Below are 22,801 nucleotides of genomic sequence, written 5' to 3'. Positions count from 1 at the left end.
AGGGTGTTACAAAAAGGTATGGCCAAACTTTCAGGCAACATTCCTCACACACAAAGATAGAAAATATGTTATGTGGACATGTATCTGGAAACGCTTACTTTCCATGTTAGAGCTAATTTTATTACTTCTCTTCAAATCACATTTATCATGGAATGGAAACACACAGCAACAGAACGTACCAGTGTGACTTCAAACACTTTGTTACAGGAAATGTTCAAAATGTCCTCCGTTAGCAAGGATACATGCATCCACCCTCCGTCACATGGAATCCCTGATGCGCTGATGCAGCCCTGGAGAATGGCGTATTGCATTACAGCCGTCCACAATACAAGCACGAAGAGTCTCTACATTTGGTACAGGTGTTGCGTAGACAAGAGCTTTCAAATGTCCCCATAAATGAAAGTCAAGAGGGTTGAGGTCAGGAGAGCGTGGAGGCCATGGGATTGGTTCGCCTCTACGAATCCATCGGTCACCGAATCTGTTGTTGAGAAGCGTACGAACACTTCGAATGAAATGTGCAGAAGCTCCATCGTGCATGAACCACATGTTGTGTCGTACTTGTAAAGGCACATGTTCTAGCAGCACAGGTAGAGTATCCCACATGAAATCATGATAACATGCTCCATTAAGTGTCAGTGGAAGAACATGGAGCCCAATCAAGACATCACCAACAATGCCTGCCCAAACGTTCACAGAAAATCTGTGTTTATGACGTGATTGCACAATTGCATGCGGATTCTCGTCAGCCCACACATGTTGAGTGTGAAAATTTACTATTTGATCACGTTGGAATGAAGCCTCATCCGTAAAGAGAACATTTGCACTGAAATGAGGATTGACACATTGTTGGATGAACCATTCGCAGAAGTGTACCCATGGAGGCCAATCAGCTGCTGATAGTGCGTGCACACGCTGTACACGGTACGGAAACAACTGGTTCTCCCGTAGCACTCTCCACACAGTGACGTGGTCAACGTTACCTTGTACAGCAGCAACTTCTCTGACACTGACATTAGGGTTATCGTCAACTGCACGAAGAATTGCCTCGTCCATTGCAGGTGTCCTCATCGTTCTAGGTCTTCCCCAGTCGCGATTCATAGGCTGGAATGTTCCGTGCTCCCTAAGACGCCGATAAATTGCTTCGAACGTCTTCCTGTTGGGACACCTTCATTCTGGAAATCTGTCTCGATACAAACGTACTGCGCCACGGCTATTGCCCCGTGCTAATCCATACATCAAATGGGCATCTGCCAACCCCGCATTTGTAAACATTGCACTGACTGCAAAACCACGTTCGTGATGAACACTAACCTGTTGATGCTACGTCGTGATGTGCTTGATGCTAGTACAGTAGAGCAATGACTCGCATGTCAACACAAGCACCGAAGTCAACATTACCTTCCTTCAATTGTACCAACTGGCGGTGAATCAAGGAAGTACAGTACATACTGACGAAACTAAAATGAGCTCTAACATGGAAATTAAGCGTTTTCGGACACATGTCCACATAACATCTTTTCTTTATTTGTGTGTGAGGAATGTTTCCTGAAAGTTTGGCTGTACCTTTTTCTAACACCCTGTACAGGAAGAGCTTGTGCTATTCAAAAACAGTGCTGATTTTTTTTTTTGAGCTGTGCACACACATACATACATTTCTATTATATGTAGTGTTATTCCATCCCAGGTTCTCCATTGTTCAATTACCTTACTTTCAGTAACCTGTTCTGTGATTTACCTGTGAGTTGAAATGTATTTTTTGCAGAAACAATGTTACGTGAGTCGGCTAACAGAGTGGTCTATTTGCCTACAGCATGCCCGATGGGCCACTGGGGGCCAGATTGCCAGGACCTGTGCCAGTGTCGCAACAACGCGAGCTGTGACCCATACGATGGGACGTGCCACTGCCCGCGGGGCTGGCGCGGCAAGTTCTGTGACGAGGAGTGCCCACCCTCTCACTACGGCCAGGACTGCAGCGAGGAGTGCCGCTGCCAGAATGGCAGCTCCTGCCACCACATCTCGGGTGCCTGCCACTGTGCGCCCGGCTGGACCGGCCCCCTGTGAGTTTGTGCTGTCCGTTATCTGCTGTCGATGTTGCACTCAGTTTTATGTAACGTGAAGTCTCAAATCTTTATGTACTGAAATGATATTTGGGATACAAATACTATGAAGGATAAATTTAAAAGTGGCTCCTTCCACTTTATTTACACTATAATGTTGTTGACGGCCAGCTTCAGTTTTGGGCCACTGTTTAAACAGGTAGAGAGACGGATGTCTTTTCCTTTGTAAACATACCCAGAAGAGAACTAATTATTCATTAACACTAATCAACAAATTTAAAATTTTTTCTGCATGTAATTTAAAAATAGGTTATTGTTGGGTCTTGAGTCTCAAGACTGGTTTGATGCAGCTGTAACATTCTCCTCGGATCATTGACACTTAACTTAATTTTCGTTTGCCTGGGATTCGTTGATGATTGAAAACAAAAGTTCAAGCTTCACAAAATTTATTGACAACAGAACTAGACACTCCACATGTAAACAAAACACTGACTGACTGACCTTCTTGCAGCATCACTGTGTTGCTTTATATAGAATTTTAACAATAAATTTTAAAATAACCCATTATCAATTTTGTGCATATTTGATGTTACTATTAGAATTTACAAAATGTATAGAAACTGATGTTACAGCTGAATAAGGTAAAAAATATATTATTGAGTGGCTTAATTTTTTGTAGTAATAGCTCTAGTTTTCCATAAGAAAATCAATCTGAACTTTAATTACAATAATGTCGCTTGTATTATTTTAGTTACGTGATTAATTACAGTTTGGATTTGGTTACCAACATTCAGTGGTTTATCTGATTGCATTCATAAAATGCACAAATAAGGCCTGAAATTCTGGAAATCGAAAAGTTGTGTGATGTAAACAATTGGAGGGTTAATTAGAAATGAAATTTCAAGGAATATTAATTACCGGGAATAAAAATAGATGCCGAACAAAAATACATCACTTGGTAATAACTTGTAAGCTGTTTCTCAAGACAGTGAGGTTTTCTGTGTTAACTCATTAATCAAGTGCAGTTATGGCAATTAGAGGCGTTAATTATTTATGCCAACATTTCCACAGCCTCTTAACATTTATTGCTATATATTTGTTACTTCAATTTCTCGATTAGATATTTGATTTAGCATTTGTACATAATTTTTTTAATGACGACAATCTATTGACAATTGTGACTATGCATCCTTCCAGAATATTCTATATATTTTCACAAAAATATTCAGTGTTTTAACAAATTAGATAGGTTGATACCTATAAAGATACACATACAAGGTCTTATGAGACACGGTATCGTCTGATAATGGCCCGGATGCATATTAATCTTGGTGGAGGCTGTATCATTATACACCTCTCCAGCCACTCTTACAAATATTACTTGTATGAATGGCTGATAAATACATACATAAAATCCAGTACATTTATATTTTCATAGAAAAAATAAAAATTCTTAGCTGTCACTCTTGTCACTGGTTCACAATCCACATCTTAAGGTGTTGGCAGCTCACAATCATCAGTCTTTTTGTGCACATCTTGTGTCTGCAACCCCTCCTTTTCTGGCAGTCTCTATGCTGCAATAGCACAGTCCACTATTAGTTTTACAGTTTTTAATTTTTACTTCCAGGTCAGGTAAGGATCTTGGATACACTTCTCTAGGTAGTAACAGGGATGAACTCATTACTTGAGGTACTCGTGCAGGTTACAATTAAGGGCACACCAGGTATAAATATGTCAAAATCATTCACATATTATCCTATTCTATTAGCATATTTATAAACAAAATTACACAAAGATAAGGATATCTAAACTGTAAACAGATTAAAGTCAATGAACAAAAATAAATTATACATGTATCTTTTCTTTTTGATTAATATTTCAGTACATTCCACTATTCCAGATCTCATCTCTTTATCATATCAAATATAAACTCACAGACTGTTCATCATCACATCATCTTCTAATGACAAACTTTTCACAAAATGTCTTTTGTCACAGTGCAACTTGTCCATTTATTAGCACATGTACATCTTTAGCATTGTCCATATGTACATCTCATAAAATCATGAACATGTCTGTAATTCTCAAAGAAGCACCCACAAATCAAATACATGCTCTGCAGAGTGTAACTACAATAATTGTTCAATCACTACTGTAGTAGTACTGTAGTATACAGTTTACATTTCCAAATTATTCCTCAAATAATGTCACTCAAAGTTCATATTACATACAGAAAACTTGTACTACAGAGAATGGATAATATTTATAGTAAGAGATAACTTCATTAGAGGTTTATAGAGGAGTAAAAGATGTAGCATCCGAAAACGAAAAGAAGAAAATATAGTGCTACATAGCTCGGAGACTTAGTGCTCGCCACGCACTTGACACAAAGATGTGGTGTCCTCCTGAGGGCATTTACATCATCTTATTTTTTCTTGGTGTTTTACACCCACTCCATATGGTTTGATAAAAAAATGGTTCATGAGGTTTTAGATGAAGTCTACATACATAGTTTTTCACTTTCCCAGGTTTCTCACTAAACACAATGTTGTACTCCCACAACAAACTACCTAATTGATCTGTGTGTTCTTTCTCTAAACTCCCAGCTTCCTTTAGTTTGGTGGCCACTAATTTAGCATACTTATCTTCACACTGCATTCTTCATCACTATGCAATAAATCATCCTCAATCTTTCTAAAGTCAGTCATTTATACCATTCTTGCCTGCAAAATTTCTCTTACTTGTCTGTATTTTACTTAGAGTTAAATCAGATGACTGTTTGATGTCATGTCCCTCTTTTACACACTGTTTATTTTTCCCAAAACTGCTCTCACTGTAAGCCTGCTGATTGGTTATACCTTCCCAGTTGGAATGCAGTTCTTCACAAATAATCTTGATGACCATTTTTACTCTGTCATTGTCACTATAACCCTTGTAAGTATTTTTTAAAGTTTGTAGCATCACATCTAAATCATATTGGCTTTACACATGTTCCTTACTGATGATACCTTCTCAGTTTCCATTGGCACAATCTGGTTCTCATATTCTTCACAAATACTACTGACATCACCATTTTCACCATTAATTAAATCTTCTTGAACCTCCATATACACCATGCAGTCTAATTCTTCCTCCCATTCATCAGTACTACTGACACTTCCACTATCAATATTACCGCACATGCTATCATCTCCAATACTAGACACTTCTACAACATCTTTACAATGATCATCAGAACTGTTAAGTACACTAGTACAAGTCTCATCCCTTAAGTGCTTAACAGGGATAGGTTCTTCCTCCATTAATTTACGTAATCCAAATTCATCAATATTATTATCACAACCAACATTTTCTTTGCAAACTTCCTTGTCACACTGGTTGTATAGAACTGAGATAGTTTCCTCCTGTAAGGGAACTTTTTCAACATTCTTACAGATGCTATTACTTCTATCTTCAACGCTTTCATTCATACTTTTCCAGAATTTACTGTCAAACTGTAATTTGCTAATCTGATGTGCTCTTCTTACATTGGTTCTGTCATTTCCATTGCAATATCTTCAATTACTCTGTCTTGTGTATCTACCTTCAATGTCTCTAGGCTGGAGGTGTTTAGCCTGATTTTGGTACGTATTTCTCACCCCAAACTGACAGGCTCCCAATGAGGTGTCAGTTTACATTGCCTTGTCTTGATTGGCGATTATCTAATTGTCTGTTACTGTGCCCCCGAGGTCTCTTCCTGTTGTCATATCCTCTGTTTCCATTCTCATTCCTATGGTTGATCCATCTATTATCACTAACCACCATTATTATTCTGATTTTCATTATCACTCTTGCCTTGATTCCTGCTGTGATTCCACCCCTCAGATGGTTGATTGCCAAATCTGCCATTATTTAACCTCTCATTTCTCTCAAAGGCTCTATCCAACTTATCTACGTAACTCAAGAACTGATCTATAGAGTCATCTGGACCATAAATCAACTCCCACTGTACTCTTTCAAGCAAATGAAGACATAAATTTTAGTAATGTAAGTTTTATTCACCTCTCCTTGAAATATGGTACATCATTTCGCTCTAAAAAGTTGAATATTCTAGTCCCGGTTTACGTAAAATTGAAAAGGCTGAAAAATTGTGTAACTGTAATCACAGAAACTTGGAGTTAGAGAAAATTTGTGTTGATCAGTTCTCTCTCATTAAGTGAAACCACCCAAACCTGGAAAGTGAATGAAAAAACAATCATATAACTGACATGGCAACAAACACTAGTTTCATTCAGTTGTTTCAGTCAACCGAAAACACTGACTGAATGAAAGAAACAATTGGCTGTCCAGACCACTGTTAAAACTAATCAGATGTATCATCACTAGGATCAGCAGCACTATCTGGTAAATTGTTGACATATATGGACAATACTAGATGTTTTTAAGATTCCTTAGAGCACAGCGGATGTTATTTTCATTTCTGTAGTACATTCAGTGTTCTGTTAGTCACATATTCATTGTACCAATTGTGTATCTGCAAATATACTCACATAGAGGACATACATATAGGCACCTGTGGCATAGAGAAGCAACTGAAGGGATTGAAAACAAATAAATCACCAGATCCAGATGAAATCCTAATTTGATTTTACAGAGAGTATTCTGTGGCATTGTTCCTTTACTTAGTTTGCATTCATCACAAATCTCTCACCTAGTGCGAAGTCCCGAGTGACTGCAAAAAAGTACAGGTGACTCCATTATATAAGAAAGATGAAAGAATGGACCCCCACAATTACAGACCATTATCCTTAACACTGGTTTGTTGCAGAATTCTTAAAGACATCCTGAGTTCTAATATAATAAATTTCATCAAGACAGAAAAAGCTCTGTCCACAAAGCAGTATATATTTAGAGAGCATTGCTATAGAAAACTCAGTTTGCCCTTTTCTCACATGTTATCTTACAAACCATGGATGGAGAGCAACAGGCAGATTCCGTATTCCTAGATTTCTGAAAATAGTTTGATGTGGTGCACCATTTCAGACTGTTGACAAAGGTCTGAGCTTACAGATTACATTCCCAGATATGTGAGTAGCTCAAAGACTTTTTAAATTATAGAACCCAGTATGTGCTCCTCGATGGCAAGTGTTCGTCAGAGACAATTGTATCCTCAGAAATGCTGCAGGGAAGTGTGATAGGATCACCGTTGTTTGCTATACATATAAAAGTTCTCACAGAAAGGGTGGACAGCAATTTATGGTGGCTTGCTGCTGAAGTAGTTGTGTACAGGAAGGTGTCGTCATTAAGTGGCTGTATGGGAATATAAGAGGACTTACACAGAATTTCTAGTTGGTGCGATGAATGGCAGCTAACTCTAAATGTAGGAAATGTTAATGAAGATGATTAGGGGAAACAATCCCATAATTTTCAAATACAGCATTAGTGATGTGTTGATGGACACACATAGATTAAATATGTAGACATAATTTTGCAAAGTGATACAAGATGGAATGAGCGTGTGAGTATTGTGGTAGGGAAGGCGAGTTATCAATTTCAGCTTATTGGGAGAATTTAAGAAGGGTGGTTTATCTGTGAAGGAAGCTGCATATGACACATTAGTACAACCTATTCTTGAGTACTGCTCAAGTGTACGGGATCCACACTAGGTTGGACTGGAGGAAGACATTAAAGCAATTCAGAGGGGAGCTGCTAGATTTGTTATAGTCGGGTTTGAATAACACGAAAGTATTACAGAGAGGCTTTGTAAACTCAAATGGGGATATCTGGAGAGAAGATGACACTCCTTTTGGAAAACAATATTGTGCAAATTTAGAGAACTGGTATTTGGGGCCAACTGCAGACCATTTCTGCTGCTGCCAGTGTAAATTTTGCATAAGGACCACAAAGATAAGATGAGAGAAATTAGTGCTCATATGGGGGCAAACCAGTGGAACAGGAAAGGAAATGAACAACAGTTGTAAAGGGTACTGTCCCTCATCCACCATGTGGTGGCCTTGAAGAGTATGTATGTAGATGTAGATGTAGATATAGATATAGATATATATATACTGGCAGGTCGATAGACCACAAACAAACACAGATATAGATATAGATATAGATATAGATATGCTCTACAGTAACATCTCAGTCAGTAGTTGTCTATGTGGCATGTATACATTACACGTTAGCACAGTTTGAATGATGTTTTGCGTTGCTCTGCAGGTGCCAGGAACCTTGTGCAGAAGGCAAGCATGGGGAAGACTGTGAGTTGGACTGCCACTGCCAGAATGGTGGGATCTGCAACCACACATCTCACCAGTGCTACTGCGCCTCCGGATGGACCGTACGTACATAAAAATGACCAGGGCTGTAGGGCTGAAGTCAATGGAAAGTGCAATGACATGAACCGATGTCAGGCAAAGTGTGTTCAGAAATGACTGTGTCCCTCATAATGTTCATTTCCTCTAATCTCCAAATGATTCCATGTTGCTAAACTGTGTTACAGAAAACATCCAATATGGATAATTTTATGTGCACCTTTAGCATAGATAACAGTAATCTGAGCATTTGACATATCTCTGTGGGAAGTAAGTACAAGTAACTTTTATGTTGTACTTAGCTTTTTCTCATTGTTTAGAAGTTTGTTTGTATAAGTTAGTAGGCTTCTATGCCTTAGGTCCCATACTTTTTACAGAGTAAATTCGACCACCATTGTGCAGTAATTCTCTTGACATTTATTTTCTTCCAAAAATACACTCCTGGAAATTGAAATAAGAACACCGTGAATTCATTGTCCCAGGAAGGGGAAACTTTATTGATACATTCCTGGGGTCAGATACATCACATGATCACACTGACAGAACCACAGGCACATAGACACAGGCAACAGAGCATGCACAATGTCGGCACTAGTACAGTGTATATCCACCTTTCGCAGCAATGCAGGCTGCTATTCTCCCATGGAGACGATCGTAGAGATGCTGGATGTAGTCCTGTGGAACGGCTTGCCATGCCATTTCCACCTGGCGCCTCAGTTGGACCAGCGTTCGTGCTGGACGTGCAGACCGCGTGAGACGACGCTTCATCCAGTCCCAAACATGCTCAATGGGGGACAGATCCGGAGATCTTGCTGGCCAGGGTAGTTGACTTACACCTTCTAGAGCACGTTGGGTGGCACGGGATACATGCGGACGTGCATTGTCCTGTTGGAACAGCAAGTTCCCTTGCCGGTCTAGGAATGGTAGAACGATGGGTTCGATGACGGTTTGGATGTACCGTGCACTATTCAGTGTCCCCTCGACGATCACCAGTGGTGTACGGCCAGTGTAGGAGATCGCTCCCCACACCATGATGCCGGGTGTTGGCCCTGTGTGCCTCGGTCGTATGCAGTCCTGATTGTGGCGCTCACCTGCACGGCGCCAAACACGCATATGACCATCATTGGCACCAAGGCAGAAGCGACTCTCATCGCTGAAGACGACACGTCTCCATTCGTCCCTCCATTCACACCTGTCGCGACACCACTGGAGGCGGGCTGCACGATGTTGGGGCGTGAGCGGAAGACGGCCTAACGGTGTGCGGGACCGTAGCCCAGCTTCATGGAGATGGTTGCGAATGGTCCTCGCCGATACCCCAGGAGCAACAGTGTCCTTAATTTGCTGGGAAGTGGCGGTGCGGTCCCCTATGGCACTGCGTAGGATCCTACGGTCTTGGCGTGCATCCGTGCGTCGCTGCGGTCCGGTCCCAGGTCGACGGGCACGTGCACCTTCCGCCGACCACTGGCGACAACATCGATGTACTGTGGAGACCTCACGCCCCACGTGTTGAGCAATTCGGCGGTACATCCACCCGGCCTCCCGCATGCCCACTATACGCCCTCGCTCAAAGTCCGTCAACTGCACATACGGTTCACGTCCACGCTGTCGCGGCATGCTACCAGTGTTAAAGACTGCGATGGAGCTTCGTATGCCACGGCAAACTGGCTGACACTGATGGCAGCGGTGCACAAATGCTGCGCAGCTAGCGCCATTCGACGGCCAACACCGCGGTTCCTGGTGTGTCTGCTGTGCCGTGCGTGTGATCATTGCTTGTACAGCCCTCTCGCAGTGTCCGGAGCAAGTATGGTGGGTCTGACACACCGGTGTCAATGTGTTCTTTTTTCCATTTCCAGGAGTGTACATTGTAAGAAAAAAATCACAGCACCAAAAAATAATTAGTGTAGAGTTATGAAATTTTGGGAGTACATTTGCCTAGGGAAAATATTTAAGTGAGTAAGATAGCAGGTAATGTAAGTGTGATATAAACCACTGAAAATCTGAAATGTTCGTACATTAATAACCAGTTTAACTGCCAGAATGTTGAATGTGAGCATGCAAACATGCATGCATTGTGTTTTACATGTGCCAGATGTCAGTTTGTGGGATGGAGTTCCATGCCTGTTGCACTTGGTAAGTCAACACGAGGATGGTTAATGCTGTTTGTGGATGACAGAGGAGCTGTCATCGGATGATGTCCCATATGCACGTGATTGGAGACAGATCGTAAAGTGTGTTGGGTTACAACAGTGGTATATGGGTGAGTGTTCCTGTTGGAACACACCCCCTGAAATACTGTCCATGAATGGTAGCACAACAGGTCAATTCACCAGATTTACGTACAATTTTGCAGTCAGGTTGTGTGGGATAACCATGAGAGTGTAGGCAAAGTTAGTTCTCTTTGCTGATGATACAAGTATAGTAATCACACCTGAGAAACAAGAATTAACTGATGAAATTGTCAATACTGTCTTTCAGAATATTACTAAGTGGTTCCTTGTAAACGGACTCTCACTGAATTTTGATAAGACACAGTACATACAGTTCCATACAGTGAATGGTATGACGCCATTAATAAATATAGACCTTAATCAGAAGCATATAGCTAAGGTAGAATATTCCAAATTTTTAGGTATGTCCATTGATGAGAGATTAAATTGGAAGAAACACATTGATGATCTGCTGAAACGTTTGAGTTCAGCTACTTATACAATAAGGGTCATTGCAAATTTTGGTGATAAACATCTTAGTAAATTAGCTTACTACGCATATTTTCACTCATTGCTTTCATATGGCATCATATTTTGGGGTAATTCATCACTGAGGAATAAAGTATTTATTGCACAGAAGCGTGTAATCAGAATAATAGCTGGAGTCCACCCAAGATCATCCTGCAGACATTTATTTAAGGATCTAGGGATATTCACAGTAGCTTCTCAGTATATATACTCTCTTATGAAATTTGTTATTAACAACCAAACCCAATTCAAAAGTAATAGCAGTGTGCATAACTACAATACTAGGAGAAAGGACGATCTTCACTATTCAAGATTAAATCTAACTTTGGCACAGAAAGGGGTGAATTATACTGGCACTAAAGTCTTTGGTCACTTACCAAATAGTATCAAAAGTCTGACAGATAACCAACAAGTATTTAAGAAGAAATTAAAAGAATTTCTGAATGACAACTCCTTCTACTGCATAGAGGAATTTTTAGATATAAATTAAGAAAAAAATATTAAAAAAATAAGAAAATAAAAATAAAAAAAACACAAAAAAAAGTAGTTATATTAACTTAAGTATGTTGTTAAATTAACCTAATTATGTCATGTATTGGAAAATACGACTCGTTCCACATCATTACGAAATATCGTATTCATGATCCATGGAACTAGTATTAATCTAATCTAATCTAATATAATCTGTTCCTGCTGTCATATGAAATCACACCCGAAACCTTAACACCAGGTGTAGGTCCAGTGTGTCTTGCATGCAGACCCTCAGCTGGCGTCTTTCTAGCCAACACATTGCCATCACTGGGATCAAGACAGTACCAGCTTTCATTAGAAAACACAACAGACCTCGACCCTGCCATCCAGCGAGCTCTCACTAGACGTCGCTGGAGTGTTTTGGTGTTGGTGGAATGCATGCCACAGGGCATTTGGCTCGGAGATGTCCTTTAAGTAACTGATCACTGTGGTGTCAACTGCTGCTCAGATTGCTGCTGCAGATGGAGTAGGGTGTACCAGGACTACATGCAGAACACAATTGTCTTCCCTCGCGGTAGTGCCATGTGGCGGTCCGGAACCCACTCTTCTTGTGATTGTACATTCTCTTCCAGCAATCGTGTGCAGTGGCTATATTCCTGCAAGGTCTTTTTGCAATATCGTGGAATGAAAATCCAGCTCCTCATGGCCCTATTACACGACCTCATTCAAACTCGGTGAGGTGTTGATAATGGCTGACATCAACTCACTATCTCCAGGTAACTAGTGATCATGACTGTTAACAGCATCTATTTAAAGCAAACCTGATTTGCATCTTCATAGTGGTGATACTAGTGCCACTCTTAGTGACTGGCATGAAATTTGAAGAGACATCTTTCAGATGTAGAATCTTTTGTGTTGGCTGAAGAGCCAACACCGTGTTGCTAGAGGAGGCCGAAATGCACGTGTTTTAGCTCACGCAGGCCGGCGTGAGGAGGGAAGAACTATACTGACGTGAGGTCTGGAGCATGACAAGGAATTAGAATTCAGAAAGCGGACATAATTACTTTGATACTTTAATCCATTAATGATGAACGTCGCTCTTGACGGTACATGATTCACAATATTATCTGTTCAGTGTAGTAACTGAATATGGCGCCTTGCTAGGTCGTAGCAGATGACGTAGCTGAAGGCTATGCTAAACTGTCGTCTCTGCAAATGAGAGCGTAAGTAGTCAGTGAACCATCACTAGCAAAGTCAGCTGTACAACTGGGGCGAGTGTTAGGGAGTCTCTCTAGACCTGCCGTGTGGCAGCGCTTGGTCTGCAATCACTGACAATGGCGACAGGTGGGTCCGACATATACTAGTGGACCGCGGCCGATTTAAAGGCTACCACCTAGCAAGTGTGGTGTCTGGCGGTGACACCACATTCCTCCCCCGCAAATCGGCATACGGTTGTGGTATAAGGCCTCCGCCCGCCGTGAGGAAGACCCCATGTTGACGTATGCGACGAGGTGGGGAGCCTAACAACAGGCGAGGCTGTGCCACCCGCACCTTGCCACTCAGACTGTGGGGAGCTAGGGAACGCCTGAAAACCTACCCCAGGGTGCACGCCAACATGCGGTGTATGTGCCCGTAGAGAGACAGGAGGGGCCGAAGGGTCGACCTCCATCGGGCCGGGGCACCTGACGGGCAAAGACGACATATGGTCCGGAGTGGGCAAGAGTTCCATGTCGGAGGACAACTGGTCACTGGAAGTGATCGGCAGTGCGTGACCCAGGGAGGTGCCAGACGGCTGCAGCGACGCGTCCACTGCAGGCGTCGCTGGCGGGAGAACAGGCGGCAGCGGCGGTGTGTCGCCATGGGGCAAAAAGGAAGGCAGCGTCGGTAACACCCAGGGCTGAGGTGAGCCAGTAGATGGGTCCCTGGGGTGCTGACGGACGGCACCGTCACTGAAAGCAGACGGGGAGCGGCAGATCCCATGCGACGACAGAGGCACAGCTGATTGAGATGCCAGCGCACCTCACCAGAGGCCCCCAAAACCAGATACATAGCGCATCCAAGGCAGCAAAGAATGCGCCCTTCGAGCCAAAGCCGTGAACCTCGATAGTGGCGGTAGTAGACAATGTCGCCTGGGGCAAAAGCAGGTATCTGCTGCTGCACAGGAGCCTGATGCGGTGGATGTAGCAAAGGCATCAAGAGATATATACTAATGGACTGCGGCCGATTTAAAGGCTACCACCTAGCAAGTGTGGTGTCTGGCAGTGACACCACAGAAACATACCTACCAACTTTTGTTTTTGTCTCATAACTCCTCCTTGATGTTGTGATTGTTTTTTCTGTCTCTGTATTGCTAAAAAAAAACACAGAATACAGAACTGAGAGACATGATTCAATGTTTATGTGATGCAGACGAAAGACTGATACTTGGACACATCTTGCTACACTTTGCTAGTATTTATAAGTTATCTACACCTACACCTACACCTACACCTACATTTGTACTCTGAAAACTACCATAAGGTGCATGGCAGAGGGTACATCCCATTGTGGCAGCCATTAGGGTTTCTTCCCATTCCATTAGCATATGGAGTGCGGGTAGAATGGTTGTTTCAATGCTTCAGCATATGCAGTAATTATTCTAATCTTATCCTGACAGTCCCTATGAGAGCAATATGTATGGAGCTACAGCATATTCCCGGAGTCATCATTTAAAGCCATTTCTTGAAACTTTGTTAATAGACTTTCTTGGGATAGTTTACTTCTATCTTCAAGAGTCTTCCAGTTCAGCTCCTTTGGTATCTCTGTGACACTCCCCACAGATTAAACAACCCTGTGACCATTTGTCCTGCCATTCTCTGTATATGTTCAATATCCACTGTTAGTCCTATCTGGTATGGGTCCCACACACTTGAGCAAAATTCTGGAACCAGTTGCTCAAGTGATTCTCAGCAATCTCCTTTGTAGCCAGATTGCACTTCTCCAATCCCCATTGTAGACAGATTGCCCTTCTCCAGTATTCTACCAATAAACCCAAATCTACCACCTGCCTTACCCACAACTGAAACTATGTTATCATATCCCTACAAATTGTTACACCCAGTTACTTGTATGATTTGGCTGATTCCAACAGTGACTCATTGATATTATAGTCATAGGATACTACATTTTTTCATTATGTGAAACGCACAATTTTACATTTCTGAACATTTAGAGCAAGTTACCATCCTGTGCACCGCATTAAAATCTTATCATGTTCTGACTGTATATTTATGCAGCTTCTCTCAGATGGTACTTCATTATAAATAACTGCATCATCTGAAAAAATTCTGATTTTAATATTAATATTATCTGCAGGGTCATTAATATATAATATGAACAGCAAAGGCCCAACACACTTCCCTGGGGCACACCCAAAGTTACTTCTACATCTGACGATGACTCTACATCCAAAATCACAGTTAGCGTCCTCCCTGATCAAAATTTCTCAGTCAAGTCACAAATTTTGCTTGATACACCACGTGATTGTACTTCTGCCAATAAGTTTAGGTGTGGTTCTCAGTGAAATACTTTTTGCAAATCAAGAAATACTGCCTTGATCCAAAGCATTCAGTGTGTCATGTGAGAAAAGTGCGAGTTGGGTTTCACATTATGAAGTTTCCAAAATCCATTCTCATTGGTACTGGGCAGGTCATTCTGTTCAAGGTGTCTCATTATGTTTGAACTCAGAATGTGTTCTAAGATTCTACAACATATTGATGTCAAGGATATTGGACAGTAGTTTTGTGGATCCATTCCCATACCCTACCTTTTTGTAGATGGTTGTGACCTGTGCCTTTTTCCATGAACTGGGCCTGGTTTTTTGTTTGAGGGATCTACAATAGATTATAGATAGAAGACGGGCTAATTCAGCCAAAAGTTCACTATAGAATTTGACAGGGATTCCATCGAGACCTGGAGCTTCGTTCAGTTTTAATGATTTCAGCTGCTTCCTTACGCCACTGAACTAATACTTATTTCACTCACCTTTTCAATGGTACAAGTATTAAATTGGGGCAATTCTCTTGGGTTGTCCTTCGCGAAAGAACATTTGGAGTTAAGTATTTCTGCTTTTTCTTTGCTACCCACAACTTCTGTTACTGTCTCATTCACTAGGGACTTGACACTAACTTTAGTGTCACTAACAGGCTTCTAAATATGGCCACAATTTCTTTGGGTTCTGTGAAAGATCACTTGACAATATTCTGCTATGGTAGTCATTGAAGGCACCACACATTGCTGCCTTGCCAGCCAAACACATTTCATTCAGCATCTCTCTATCTATAGCCCTATGCTTTGTATTGCACCTATTATGCAGTACTCTGTTTTTCTTTAGATGTTTATTTACAGTGACTGTATACATTGGATGTTGTCTCCCATTATGAACTGTTCTACTGGGTACCTATGTACCCAGTGCATGGTCAACTATTCTTCTAAACTTCAGCCAGAGTTCGTCTACATGCTCCTGTCCTGTGCTGAAAGTTTCAAGTTCCTCACTGATATTTTATGTAGTTTACTGAACATCTATATCTTCCTGCTTGCTGTAGTTGTCATTTGTACTTTGGTAATCATTGTTTCCAGAACAGCATCATGGTCACTGAGACCAGTTTCAATGTAGGCATCCTCAAAGACGTCAGGTCTATCGGTTGCCATTAAATCCAATATATTTCCTTGATTAGTGGGGCCCTTAGCTACCTGTTCCTGGTAGTTTTCAGAGAAGGCATTTAGAAAAGTTTCACAGGATGTCTTATCACGCCCACCACTAATAAAACTGTAATTTTCCCAATTAATTGTTGAATGATCAAAGTCTCCACTGGGGAACCAATGCACAATTAAACTGAGGTTTTCTCTAGAGTTTTTGGTTCCATCAATAGATGAGTCTGGTGGGCAATAGAAGGATCAAATTTTCATTTTATGCCCACCACTGTCATTGAGTCTTGCCCAGACAATCTCATATTGGTGGATTTGAGTTTCTTTCTACTGTGGCAAACTCACCAACTCCATTTCCCATTTGTCGCAGCCTCTGTTATGTAGTGCACACCTTACCTACTTAGGTGAATCCTACAGTCCTCAAACCTATGTCACAAGTGCAGGAAGTTGCAGCCTAGCTTTTCACAGAACCTTCAAAGTCTCTGGTTCAGACCTATCACCCGACTCAGAACTAAAGGACCACAAACGGTTCTGGAGACAATGGTACAAATTGTGAGCTTCGTTGAATCTCCACATGCAAGGCTTGTCTTCTCAATCTTCTCTGCCAGTCCCTGGAATGACCCAAGAATGACCTTGAATCCCAGACGACAGGCATCATTTGTTCCAACGTGCACCACAATCTGTAGTTGGTTGCACCCTGTTCCCAAAGTGGCAGCCAGAATAGCTTCTTCAGCATACTGAATGAGTCCCCCAGGCATATATACACACACACACACACTCTGAGTGCACCTGAGGTCCTTTCCTGTCCTTTTCCTAAGGTGTACCATTATTCGCCATACATTTGAACTGCTGGTGATTAATAAACCCATGCACTTTTGGTTTGCTTCCTTCTGACACCAGACAAACTGAGTTTCGTCAAAACAGGTGGTGTGAGTCCCACTGGCTCAGTTTCACTGCAAGGCAGCACCTCAGACTGGTTGGTTAGGTGGATATGTACAACACCCTGAGTCCTCCCTGGTCCCCGTCCACCCTGTACAGGATGCCCAGATCTACCATTGACACACCATTTGCAGTCAAGTGGATGGGTGATGATAGATCCTGTACTTTCTGCAGAGGAGACTTCACAACAGCCACTAATTGTTTGACAGTAGTCAGGGTGATTTCAAACTGCGTAATAATGTCAATCAACTCATCCTGTGTTTATCTTTTGGCATGAGAAGAGTCTAGAAACTAAGAATTACAATGACTGTATAGTGAAAATACCAATTTTAAAAAGCTTGCACATATTCATTAACAGAAAATTCAGGACAATAAAACTATAATAATGAATTCTGGAAGAAATTTCATTTTAGAGTTAGAAATTTCTGGTACATGGAATTTTGTACATCAGTAGCTTTTAAACTAATGTGTTTTTAAACAGAGTAAAACTTTGGTCTAAAAAAAATACTAGCCTTTAAATAAAATACATGACAATTGAATTAAAAAAAACACTTTTACTACATAGAAATAGTGTGTAATGTGACTTGCTTACGTTACAACTTTATAAGAATTTTCTTTTAATAGTATATTCTTCTTTAGAGCAGTTAGATTATTTTAATGAGGTAACACAACCAAACTTTTAAATAATAAACCCTATTCCATATCATCTTAAATAAAAGTTTCAACTACACTATGTGATCAAATGTATCCGGACACCCCCAGAAACATATGTTTTTCATATTAGGTGCATTCTGCTGCCGCCTATTGCCAGGTATTCCATGTCAGTGACCTCATTAGACATGGTGAGAGAGCAGAATGGGGGCACTCCGTGGAACTCATGGACTTCAAACGTGGTCAGGTGATCGGGTGTCACTTGTGTCTTATGTCTGTATGCAAGATTTCCACACTCCTAATCATCCCTAGGTCCACTGTTTCCAAAGTGATAGTGAAGTGGAAATGTGAAGGGACACGTACAGCACAAAAGCATACAGGCTGACATTGTCTGTTGACCGACAGAGACTGCTGACAGTTGAAGAGGGTCATAATGTGTAATAGGCAGACAACTATCCAGACCATCACAAAGGAATTCCAAACTGCATCAGGATCCAGTACAAGTAATTTGATAGTTAGGCGGGAGGTGAGAAAACTTGGATTTCATGGTTGAGTGGCTGCTCGTAAGTCACACATCATACCAGATAAATACCAAACGAGGCCTCACTTGGTGTAAGGAGCATAAAAATTGAACAATTGAACAGTGGAAAAACGTCGTGTGGAGTGACAAATAACGGTACACAATGTGGCGATCCGATTGCAGGTTGTGGGTATGGCAAATGCCCGGTGAACGTCATCCACCAGCGTGTGTAGTACCAACAGTAAAATTTGGAGGCTGTGGTGTTGTGAAGTGGTCGCGTTTTTCATGGAGGGGACTTGGACCCCTGGTTGTTTTGTGTGGCACTATCACAGTATGGGTGTACAGTGTACATTGATGTTTTAAGCACCTTCTTGCTTCACACTTTTGAAGAGCAATTCGGGGATGGTGATTGTGTCTTTCAACACGATCGGGCACCTGTTCATAATGCACGGCCTGTGGCGGAGTGGTTACATGACAATAACTTCCCTGTAATGGACTGGCCTGCATGGAGTCCTAATGTGAATCCTATAGAACACCTTTGGGATGTTTCGGAATGCCAACTTACCGACCGACATCTACACCTCTCCTCAGTGCATCACTCTATGAAGAATGGGCCGCCATTCCCCAAGAAACCTTCCAGCACCTGATTGGAAGAATGCCTGTGAGAGTGGAAGCTGTCATCAAGGCTAAGGGTGGGCCAACACCATACTGAATTCCAGCATTACCGATGGAGGACGCCACTAACTTGCAAGTCATTTTCAGCCAGGTGTCTGGATACTTTTGATCGCACAGTGTATCTGGGAAAAGATACTTACTGTAAAGATGACACATTAAGCTGCAGACAGGCACAGTTAAAAGACACTTATATACAGTTTTTGGCCACAGCCTTCATCAGCAGAAGAGAAGTACACACCATTCATACACACAAGCAAGCACCCGTCATGCACAGATGGCGGCCTCCTCCAGGATATCAGGTCAGATGCTGAAGGTGGCAGTCATGTCTGCATGAGGCGCGCTTGCCTGTGTGTATGAAGGGTGTGTGTTTCTCTTCTACTGATGAAGGCTGTGGCCAAAAGCTGTATATAAGTGTCTTTTAACTGTGCCTGTCTGCAGCTTAATGTGTCATCTTTACAGTAAGTAGCAATCTTTTTTTTTTTCCTACATTGTTGGCATTCCTTAAATGGAGTTTCTATCATTTAAATAAACATTTCATAATTTCAAAAATTTACAATCCATGCAGTATAAGTTCAGAAAACTGAAAAATACAAAATTAGAATATTTAAACAAATATTCGCTTTCAAGATTCTCTCTCTATTTATTTATCTCTGTTTCAAAAATGAGATGATAATAAGTTGTCAAACCTTTTGTGGAATATAATACACTCTCAAAATGTGCAACAGAGTGGCATTGCGAGATGAGTGCTCATCAGAGTGACATTGCTTTAGGGTCCAGTGTGTGCCAACCGCTGTCCTGCCGGGCTGTGGGGCCGCAACTGCAGCGAGAGGTGTGACTGCTTCAACGGAGCCTCCTGCCACCGCATCACCGGCGCCTGCAAGTGTGCGCCTGGTTTCAGGGGAGACAGGGTAGGTCCCACATCCACAAGTGCTAAAACACCTGTTCTTTCTATGAGACAGGCATAATTTATACTAATAACAAATCTGTAAAAATATCATGCCTATATGCTTGCCTTTGGACACATTTATCTCCAAAATTACTAGACCAGTTTTCATGGAGTTTTCACACATAACTTGACCACAGTTTGGGGTACTGCATAGGCCTTAACTCATCATACTGTATAGATACAGAAAAAAAATTGGCTAGGTGCGAGTATGACTCTCGCACAGTGGGTTCTGTACAAACTTAATTATGTGAACAGATAGTTAATTCATTCTAGGAATCAAGAATATTGAGCATTTTTGCATGTTATCAAGACATACTGGGAAGATACAACTCCCAGAGATTCCAATCATATAAATGTGACATGAAATCACGCAGGAGGCAGCCGACCATTGTTCTGATAATCAGCAATTCTCCATTCAGGCTGACCAGGCTGCCATATCAGGTAAGGTATGATTTTATTGCTCATTGATTGCTGATTTTGAAAATTTATTTACCGTCAGGTATCCAGGAGTGATTATTGCGCACACACACAGTCTAGTCTATGAATGTTTGTTTCACATAAGACTTGAAACACAATGTCTTTGTGCAGTAATCACTCTTGAATATCTGATGGTGGGTAAAGTCATTCCTTACCTGATGTCTGAATTTTAGCACTGTGACCCCATCAGCCAAAATGCAGAAAAGAAATATTTTTGTATGATGTGACTACAAATTAACAGTTATCAGATGTTTTCCTTTACTTGTGTGGTGAATCAAATTTCTGACCAAATTGCATGATTCTATGTAATTGGGAACAACAAAATAGGTTTTGATTAATGAGTTCATGAGTATTAAAATATATGACACAAATGGTGGTTCCTTTTGATTGCGTTGACATAGAAGCTTTAATTTTTTGCACCACCAAGGGCACAGAGATCTCAGTATATGACATAAATTTCAACTTGATATATGTATCTGTTCCTGAGAGAAAAAAAGGTTTTTACCAGTCATGTAGACAGATGCCCACCAAAGCACTCCTGTAATGGTGGTGGTGGTTGTGGTGGTGGTAGCAGCAGTAGGAGTAGTAGTGATAGTAGTATTACAAATAACCGTAACAACATAGTAGTGTATTTGAAATTGGTGGTGAAGGTGATGGTGATAGTGGCAGTGATGATGACAGCATTGTTATTGTTGTTGTTGTTACTAGTATTACTATCATTATTATTATAATAGAAAGAAACATTCCACATGAGAAAAATATATTAAAAAAAGATGCTGTGACTTACCAGTCACTTGGTAAGTCACATCATATTTTTTAAATATATCATTATTATTATTATTATTATTATTATTATTATTATTACAGTAAATACAGCTGATTGTTCAGAATGCTGGATTTTGTATTTTATCACAGTTCGGACACTTCTGGCGTATCTGGGACTGGGCGCTGTATTGGTGTTTACTGTGTGCAGTTGCCAATAAAGTGGTTTTTTGTAGTTCCACATGGATGTTGTAGCACTGCCAGTGGTTGTCAGGTGCTTACTAACACCTTTTGTCTATGCCCCCAGTGTGCCAAGGACCACAGGGACCACTTTTGCTTGTTTAAACCAGAGTTGCTGCAGTTCGATTTTGAACTCCTCATATTGGGCTGGTTTTCCGAATTGTTTCTCATTATTTCTGCTACCTCTTGTCAATGATCCACATTTTCTTTCTTTCCTCATTTTTTTCTTCAACAGTCATAAATATTGAAGTATCTCAGTAATTCGGCATGTTTCTTCTGGCAACTTTTTCTGTCTTGTGGCCCCACCAATTCTTTGCATCTGCTTGTAATCAGTCTAAGCAATCCTTTTGCAACAGCTCAAGAAATGATCACTTGTTTCCTCAGCTTCTTTCTAGAGTCTGCACTTTGGGTCTACTGCTGATCTCTTGATTCTGGCTCTGACGGCATTGGTTATGATGGCTTGTTGCTTTTCAGCTTTTTGTCAGTCCTTCAGTTTCATTCTTTAGTGTTCCACTGAACCACCAAGACCAGCTTTTTCCTTACTTATTTTGCCCTCAGTCTTCTCCAGCAACTACTCGCACAACACTTTATTGTGCAGGCTGTCAGTCCACAGTTGGAGTACTGGCTCTCCACTATTGGTTCATTGTTTGCTGGACTCTGAGAAACCTTCTGTTGTTGTCTCCATTCAGAGCTGAATTTCGCTATCTTGCCCATGGTCTGCCAATGCAAGCTTCTCTTCTTCCATCTGTCTCACTCGTTCAAGTCCTCCGCGGCCTGCTTTCTCGGCGAGCTGTAACCTGTTGACCTCTCTGTGAGGGTCGATTGCATGTTGAATTGTCATGAGTATTCATGTTTTGTTGTTTCCCTATCCAGATTACCTGTTTTACTTGTGTGCAGTTCATAATGCCTGGAGTGTATCTGATTGAACCAGTGGATCACAGTTGTCACCGATGGCAGAGGATCACCAAAAACAGCACCCGAATGTGCTTTAATCTCACCACATTTTCCAGCCCAAAAGAAATAGGGAAATCTCCATACAACTTTGTATTTTTTACATCTCTGTGAAAACCATGTAGCACAAATTATTGAAATGGTTTCCTAACCAAAACCTACTTAACAATCAATGTTGTTTTTTTTGTTTTAATACTTTTTGACAGGTGGACCAAATGACACCATCTCCAACATGCGTCATCAAGGACATCTGTCTTCAACTGTTAGTGTTACATGACTGGTTTGAATTCTACTTCATGTACTATATGTCAGCATGGGGTGTGTCTGTCAATTTTACCTCAACTTTAATTTACAGTTCCCATTATCAAAGTTAACTCCTTTTTTGATCCTGCAGC

General features: G+C 41.3%; 1 protein-coding gene across 1 annotated transcript in view; it reads left to right on the top strand.

Moving 5' to 3' along the window:
- The window catches only part of LOC124718759 (protein draper-like), a 174,507-nt gene that overhangs the window by 16,688 nt on the left and 135,018 nt on the right, over nucleotides 1-22,801 (top strand). The window contains exons 4-6 of the mRNA XM_047244373.1: nucleotides 1,811-2,057; nucleotides 8,259-8,379; nucleotides 19,801-19,938. Of these exons, the coding sequence (XP_047100329.1) occupies nucleotides 1,811-2,057; nucleotides 8,259-8,379; nucleotides 19,801-19,938 (506 nt within the window). The remainder of the gene's footprint in view (nucleotides 1-1,810; nucleotides 2,058-8,258; nucleotides 8,380-19,800; nucleotides 19,939-22,801) is intronic.

The sequence above is a fragment of the Schistocerca piceifrons genome, chromosome 10 (genome assembly GCF_021461385.2).
Source record: "Schistocerca piceifrons isolate TAMUIC-IGC-003096 chromosome 10, iqSchPice1.1, whole genome shotgun sequence".
NCBI classification, from domain to species: domain Eukaryota; kingdom Metazoa; phylum Arthropoda; class Insecta; order Orthoptera; family Acrididae; genus Schistocerca; species Schistocerca piceifrons.
The sequence above is the reverse complement of the archived record's forward strand: the minus strand, read 5'-3'. Positions and strand labels throughout refer to the sequence as shown.